The sequence below is a fragment of the Citrus sinensis genome, chromosome 3 (assembly GCF_022201045.2).
Source record: "Citrus sinensis cultivar Valencia sweet orange chromosome 3, DVS_A1.0, whole genome shotgun sequence".
Lineage (NCBI taxonomy): Eukaryota > Viridiplantae > Streptophyta > Magnoliopsida > Sapindales > Rutaceae > Citrus > Citrus sinensis.
This window is the reverse complement of record NC_068558.1, coordinates 26,141,862-26,150,195: the sequence shown is the minus strand read 5'-3', so window position 1 is coordinate 26,150,195 and position 8,334 is coordinate 26,141,862. Positions and strand designations below refer to the sequence as shown.

Genomic DNA, 8,334 nt, shown 5'->3' with positions numbered 1-8,334 from the left:
TATCCCCAAGAACATTGCTGCAGGGGTATTATTGCAAAAGGAAAGAAAAAGTAAGGGTAGGAATGTAACATGTTTAACAATAGGGTCATCTTGAGGGAATTTTTTTTTTAAATATAAGGATTAAATGGGTATCTAACTCAAAATATAAGGGTTGAATGAAGGGTGGTGATATTTCCACCCGACAAATTCTACAAATCCACCCCACTTTTGAAAAATAATTACAAAAAGTTCTCATTATTTTTTAAAAATTTAAATAAAGAAGAATTCAAAAGAATTAATCAATTAAATCTATCTTTACTTATTTTGTGATTTATTTTTTTATTATATTTGACTAAAAAAATTGCTTTAAGCTAAATTTAAATTGACTATTTTAGCCTTAAAGGGTAAAAATACCAAAAAATTAATTTAATTTCAACTTTTTTTAATTTTATATAAAATTCATTATTTCTAAATAGTTAATTCTACTTTATTAGTATGATTATTAATTTTTAATTAAACTAATTTAATGTCTTTATGAGAAAATACTCATTAAATTATTAGGTTATCAAATTTATGTCATTTACATGTAAAATATTATAAATTATTAGACTTCATTTAAGAAGTTAGATTATAAGTCACAAAATTAAGTACTTAAAGTATTAGATACAAGAACACATATTTTTTGGGGCAAGTGGGTCATTTTAAGTCATAAAGCAAAATAATTAAATAGAACTTATATTAAAGCTAATTTAATAGTTAAAAAAACTAATTAGCTACTTTAATAAAAAAAAAACTAAGAGAAAAATATTAGAATGATTTAATTGATTAATTATATAAACTTTTTATTATTTGTATTTATTAGAAAAATTGAGTATTTATTATAAATATTTTTTTAAAAGTGGGGTGGGTTTACAAAAATAATGGGGTGGAAATATCCCTACCCTTAAATGATCATTTACGCCTCCATTAGTTTGTATGTTTCAATTAATTATTCTGTTTAGACCTTAAATTTTTAAAAATTTCCCCAAAACACCCTTGTTATTACTTTAATTGTTGTTGGATATATATAACTTTCCAAGGGTAAAATAGTATTTATGTTTGATATAGCTTAAATTTCAAAAACGAATCCGACATGTAACAAGTGAAAAATAGAGAATAATTAGATATTGTTTTATAAAATATGAGATTTTATGATTGTGTATATATGTGTGTGTGTGTAAAACTGTAGGGACTAACAGCGTATTTACCCTTGCTCGGCCGCAATTATGCTGTTGCATTCATTTACTAACCTAAATTTTCATGCATTAGAGTTTGATCATAATTTTCCCAAATGAGATATACGGCCGCTGTATATTTATGGACTAACCAATAACAAAGTCACATTTTTCGACTAAAAATGATTAGCTAGTGTCCTTCACTCAAATATGGTAAAGGAAATGTTAATTGAACTTAAAAATTCTAAGAGACTAATATATAGTAATATTATTTTCACCCCAACAAATAATTTTTCTCTTTCTTGTTTAGGCAATAGGCAGCAAGAAAAATTTTGTGAAATGAAATGGTTTGAAAATTAGGAAAGCATAACTTGAGGGCTAACGTATATGGAAGGCATTGCCTCGACGTAAAATCACTCAATCCATATTCTCTATCTACAAGTGCTTTAATTGATTTTAAAAAAACAATTAATTCAAAAAAAAAAAAAGGTCTCTAGACGAGATTTTTCCAAATCAAACACCCAGATTGACTTTATTTGAGTCATTGTATGTGTGGAATTTTTTATTCAATACCCTGGATGGCTTTGTGGGGAGGATTGGAATGAATTACCCTTTTTTTGGGCAGGCAGACTAAGGAAGAAAATTTATTAAGAAATTAAAAAAAAATTATATTAGATAGTTAAATCAGAGAGATAAGCAGGCTCATCGTTTTCTATCTATTTTTTCTTAAGGTAAAAAAAAAAGAATAAAATTGATTTTGCATATTTTTGAAATTTTCAAAAAGGAAAATGTATGAGGTTACAAGCCTTTTAGGAAGTGATTGATTTATGGTTAATTAAGTTTGCAAATTAGGGTTAATATCGGGCAAATAGCTGGTTTCTCAACTTATACCAAGTAAATCTCTAAGCCACTTTGTTTATTTGCTTTTTTTTTTTAAAGATCGGATAAAGTTTAAATTCATTTTTTATCCTTTTCCCCCAATAAAATAAAGATATTTGAAAAGCATTTGACCACATTTTCTGTTGATTTTTTAAATTTAGGGTTTTTGGCCAGCAAAACATGGATATATACAAATTATTCAAAGGGAAAAATCAATTTATTTCTTTCTACGTTTGCTTTCATGAGTTGAATAATCTCATGACGTGTTTCAATTTTTAATGAAACATATTTTTGGGCAATTTTAAGAGGCAAAAAATATTGAGAAGACAACATTATGCAAACATTTCATAATTGTTTTCTCTTTGCCCATCATATTTGTTTGTCTCGAAAAAGTATATATTCCAATTCCAATTAAGTATGCCACTTGGACTACTTTGGAGCATATGGGTTTCTGTGCATGTATATGACAATATATGGGCTTCCAAAATTTTTAATTTGGCAACAAATTATTGACTTTTAACAAATTTAATCTATAATAACTTTCCCCAGCCAGCTTCCATCTCTATGTTAAAACCAGCTCTCAATTGACCATACTCAAAATCCAGGCTACACAACTTTTTATGTACAAAAATATTTCCTTCAACATATCATAAATCTTTGCATTATTGGTTTCTATCCCTATGTCAAAAGAACAATTAATTCTTTGACAGCTTCCGAGTTCATAGCTTCCAAAATTGCCCTCAAATTCTCTCGTAAGTTTCCCATATGATCTATCTCTTCTTATACACTCTTACATAATCTGGTTGATCAATAACTCAGTATATTGGCTAATGAAACTTTTTATAAAGTTGAAACTATAAGTTACGTCTTTCTTTCTTTCTTTCTCCTTTTTTTTGGTATAAAATTAAGAATTTTGGGCATTGGATTAATAGTTTAAGCTTGTAATTCGGTGAAACAATAATTACACAGTATTAGAGACATTGTTTAGTGGTGTTCAATTTTTTTCTCAATCAACTTCTATCAGTTAAGACTTTCTACTAGTTTTGCTCCTTATTACAAAATTTTAATGGTTTCATAAATACAGTATCAAAACAAATAAAGTTTCACATTCAAATTCTTACAGATTTAATTACTGTGTCAATTTCAATTATTTTTCGAACCCATTACCTTATTAATCTCTTTCAATCTACGTGACTTCTAATACCGATTCTGCTTGATGTGAATTGGCATTCAACACTATCATGGTCTATAATAACTTAAATTTTGTATCCAATGGGTTAAATTGATTAATGTTGTATCATTACAGTTCAACTCCTACACACGTTTCATGCATGTACCATACATCACAAATTAAGATGACTCCCTAGACGTTCATCAAAAGTCTTATAACACTGAAACATATTTATCAATGAATGCTCTTATCAAGGTACGAAATTTCAACAACAATCGTATAAGATTTGCAGGAAGCAGCATAATGATGTTCACAAGGCTGTCGTCTCTCTCTCTCTCTCTATGTATATGCTATACACCCCACTAATAAAACATACAATTAATTTAACGTATATACAAACTTGAAAATCGGTACTCACTCAACATTGACAAGACCAAAATCCAAAACATAAAATCTTTCTTGGACAAATACGTGGAAAACATAAAACCCTAATTTTTTCAAAGATATTTTTTATCGACTAAGAATCCAAATGGTGGCACTGTAGTTAGATTCTATTCGAGGGTATGTTAGTCAATCTCATTTGTGACAAAGAAAAATTATTAAGAAAAAAAAAGAACAAAAATTGCAGTTTATAGTGCGAATTTGAACCTGCAAAGAAGGTTAATTTAGCTAAAACTACAACGTCTTGTACAAAATTTTGGCAAAAAAACAATTTGCATGTCACTTTCAAAGCACAGCACAGCACTTCATCTTGCTTTTCTTTTGCTTTATTTCTTCTCTCTTAAGTCTATTGATATCCAAACAAAGAAAGAGCTATATATATGATAGAGAGTCTAAAAACTGAAGTCTATAAAACACAATTGATTTTGGTTTTCTATTTTTCTTCGGGATTCTAAATTTTCCGAAAGCTGAATTGGCCGGACTGTGGCCAAAAAACTCAGGTCTGTAAATAGGTTTTTTAATTTTATTTAATTGTTCTTATAATCTTTTTAAAGAAAATATTTGGTCACAGATCCATCTCATCAAATATGTTATTTTTATATGTAATACTTCTTACTCTTTTAGCATGGTTTCTTGATTAAAATGGCCTTTCAGCTTCGATCTGCTGCTAGATAAATAGAATCTACATGAAATCTTACTCCACACACACACACACAAATTATATGTAAATTCATTCGGTCTCATTATTTCGTTAGCCCTAATTCTAAATCTTTTGATCTCATTATTATACACACACACACACACACACACACACACACACATCAAATTTATATATTTGTTTTTCAAAATTTATTTGATTTGGTTGCCTTAATTGGGTTTTCTTTAATTCAGCCGTACAAAAGATCTACTAGATCAGTTCAACTCAAGATTGTATGCATAACATTTTTTTTTTCTCAGCTGATGTTCTTGGAACCCAACGATACATGTTTTCACAGTGGCTTTCAACAGCTTTTTGGCTTCTCATGTTCAGTTTCAACTCATTGTTCTAGATCTCAACATATCAAAAATTTTCCATTTTTCCTTTTTCATTTTAAAAATAAATAAACAATCTTCCTCAAGTACCATTTCTCTTAATATATACCTTTTCCTTTTCTTTTACTCCAAGATTTTATATATAAGCATGTATGTATAGAGTGCCAAACCAAACCTTCGTATTTTCATCTTGTTAAACAATTTCTTGCTGGCTTTTGCCTCTATTCTCACTTCTATAACTGAATCTCTATAGCTTTCTGAGTTTGCTTTCGTGTAAACAAGAAAAGGGCATGAGTGTTTTCATTAGTTAATAATCTTTCTAATATTTCATATCTTTTTTCTTCGGAAACTTTTCATCAAATTGAGCAAAATTACATACGAGGGGCTGATTAATTTCAGGTCCAATGGGGAGAGGAAAGATTGAGATCAAAAGGATCGAAAACACAACGAATCGTCAAGTGACCTTCTGCAAGAGGAGAAATGGACTCTTGAAGAAAGCTTATGAACTTTCTGTTCTTTGTGATGCTGAAGTTGCCCTCATTGTCTTCTCCAGCCGCGGCCGCCTCTACGAGTACTCCAACAGCAAGTAATCATTTATTTTGCCTTCTCATGATCTCTTCATCATATATAAATCCATGCATCATCATCATCATCTAATGTTTGAATAGTCCTCAGTCGCTTGATTTTTTTTTTCTTGTGGATATTTTTTACATTTTTAATCTTGGAACAAAACATAAGTTAAAAGTAGTTAATATAATATTGAACATGTATCAATGCATGGATGTTGATTAATTAGATGATGATGATGAGCTGTTTCTGAGCTAAAAACAGAAGAGAAACAGACAGTATGTATAATGTAAATGACCAAATATTATTAACTCATCGAGTTATAAATTAAGAAACTAGCTATGATTTCAGGAGCTGGGTCACATGCATGCAATTTTCCTTTTTTGGCAAAGAGTTATCACTCTACTCTGACAATTTTCAATGTGGCATCCAAAATTTGACAAGTTTTTCAAGATCCTTAAGTTTTTTTTTTTGCATATATATTTTTAATATTTCCCAATTGTTTTGAGATGCTGCCTTTTAGGTTTTGCCGTCTGCAGATGCTTGAAAACGTACAAAATGGTCATTTATTAGCAGTAATTTGTTTTCATAAATTTTAACAGAAATATTCATTCTCTCATCATGGCTTTTGGAAGAAAATTTCGGTTGTTTGACTTTAAGATTTAAGGAGAAATAAGTGTTAACATTTGAAATCCTTAGATCTAAAATCTCTTCACTGGTAACAGCTGTGATCTTGTAATCGATTTAGAAAATTATGCTTTGGTAATTTGTTTGGATGCTATTTAGTTCGCATGATTTTGAGATTGAAGGCAGTGAAGTACACACATATATATTCGAAATTAGACTTCAATGATGGGATAGCCTGGTTAATTGCTAATTAGTATCTTGATTTAAAACCCACCTCCGTAACTTTCCTTTGAAGATGTAAAAACCTTTCTTCCTTGCAGTCTGAAATTGTAAGATAAATTAATCTATAATTGAAATTGGACTACAATTAGCTAGCTTAGTTAAGGGTGACTTAGCTGTCCAAACGCACCCCAAGTATCTTGATTTAAACCATGTCCCATAGTTTTCTTTAGAAAAATGTAATTACAACTTGTTTCCTATGATTTAGGGAAGGCCTTATATTTTGTAAGAAAGTGATTATATATATATATATATATATATATATATATAGTCATTCTATCATACGGGCATATGATTTAATAAAGTGTCCGCATTAAAAAAAATAAGGACACCTGCATCTAAAAATGATGATATATATAGAGAGAGGGGATCTAGTAACCTAATTTCATTTATGATAACATTTTTAACAACCCACTCTCATTGTGTGTGATTAAACAAGTTCTACATGAGAGTGTCCATCAAAACTTGTCTTTAATATTAACATTGGGATCATTTTTCTTTTACGTCCACATAAGCACTCATTAAAATTTGTCTTTAGTTCTGTAGGTTTTAGATAATAACTTAATCTTACGGTCAGCAGTTCAACCGAAAAAAAAAAGGGATGGTACTAGGAAATTAACTGATTTGCTAAATTCAATGAGATTATTTATGATGCATAATTTTCAAAACGTCAAGAATTCTTTCAGATATTCCTGTGTCAAAATAATTTGAAGTGCAACCAATTGTTTCATGTATATTCATCTCTCAGCCTCTAACTTCAACTTATTTGCTGCATGCCTGCATTCAATGAATTTTATTTGTTTTTCATAGATCTTTATTTTCCTCCTTGGTATATTTTAAAGAATTTACTCCCATTTTTTTTTTTTATCTCTGTTGTACTCTTCCATTGTTTAAGAAATCTCAGTTTTAGGTTTTTTTTTTCCTTTCTTTCTTTTCAAGGTCTCTCCTGTTTCATATCTTAAAGAATCCAAAAATTTCCAATGAAAGCTTTTCTTTTTCTCTTTCTTTTATAGCCCATGATACATTACTTGCATCATTTCACATTCTAAAAAATTAAAAAAAAAAGGCACTTACTGTCTGTTTCTAGTTCCGGCTTTGGAAGCCTCACTACAATTTGTTTGCATTTCTTCAGTGAAAGCTAGCAGCCCAGCTTAGTCCACTTTTTGTTTTTCTTCAGTTTACAGTGATATTATAACTCATTAAATGAAGCTCTCTTCTTTCCTATTTTCATGTTAAGTTATTAACAAGCAGAAAAAGTAAAGAAACTGGGACAAGATCTTCTTGTTTCAGCTGTTATTGGTGCATGAAGAGCAAATGGACTTTGTCATAATATTGCCTTTTCTATTCATACCCGTATTTGATTGCCTTTTGAGTCCCACTAGTTATTGTCCCTTCTGCTTACTATTTAGATTCTTAACAACCAAATCACTGATGGAGATGCTAAGAAAATGATCATCTAAAATCCTAATTACGGTAGTGTTACAATATTTTTAATTACGGAAAATAATGATAATGTCATCATCTTAATAACATTTGATGTTAATAATTAATTAACATTCAATATCGCTAGCATGGTATCGCACCTTATATGTACTACTAAAAGTACAGATTTTTTTCCCTTTTAATTACTAGAATTAATAGTTAGATATTTATTAGAATGGCATGGATTAGCCTATTATATAACAGAGTTCAGATATTTGGATTAGCCAATTATATCACTAGTAACAGGTCAAAATCCCCCATAGGAGCAGTAACAATGTTATTGAGATAAAACCACATCATGACTTTATTTTTTTCTTTTTTTAAGTTTTATTAAAGGGGAAGGAGCATAGCCCAAACATTATTTTTAATTCCTATCTTTTTTAGGAGTTCAACTCGAATGACTGATTAAACAAACAATCGGAAAGTCATTCAACTGCACTTTTTACGGTAAATTTTAAATAATGCCATCTTAATGTTAAAATAGGTAATGAAACTTTAGAGGTCAAGAATATTGCTGGTCTTGAGTTACTGCTTTGGTGAAAAACAATTTTCTTTTTAAACAATTTTGTTGCAACAATTTCAACTTTTTGATATAATTAAACGAATGTCATAAATGGATATTTGTTCGTGATGAAAGTTAGACTCTTGCAAGTACATCATTTC

At 29.4% G+C, this 8,334-nt stretch overlaps 1 protein-coding gene across 8 annotated transcripts in view; it reads left to right on the top strand.

Annotated features, from left to right (window-relative positions):
• The first annotated feature begins 4,023 nt into the window (after nt 1-4,023).
• Nucleotides 4,024-8,334, top strand: part of LOC102620453 (agamous-like MADS-box protein AGL11) — an 86,675-nt gene continuing 82,364 nt past the window's right edge. For 5 of the 8 annotated variants that reach the window (XM_052436951.1, XM_052436950.1, XM_052436952.1 and 2 more), the window contains exons 1-2: nt 4,873-5,022; nt 5,116-5,302. In XM_052436951.1, the coding sequence (XP_052292911.1) occupies nt 5,007-5,022; nt 5,116-5,302 (203 nt within the window). In that variant the 5' untranslated portion in view covers nt 4,873-5,006. Of the gene's footprint in view, nt 4,185-4,317; nt 4,409-4,872; nt 5,023-5,115; nt 5,303-8,334 lie in introns of those variants that run through there. The other 3 variants (XM_052436956.1, XM_052436954.1, XM_052436955.1) reach the window with 2 other exon arrangements.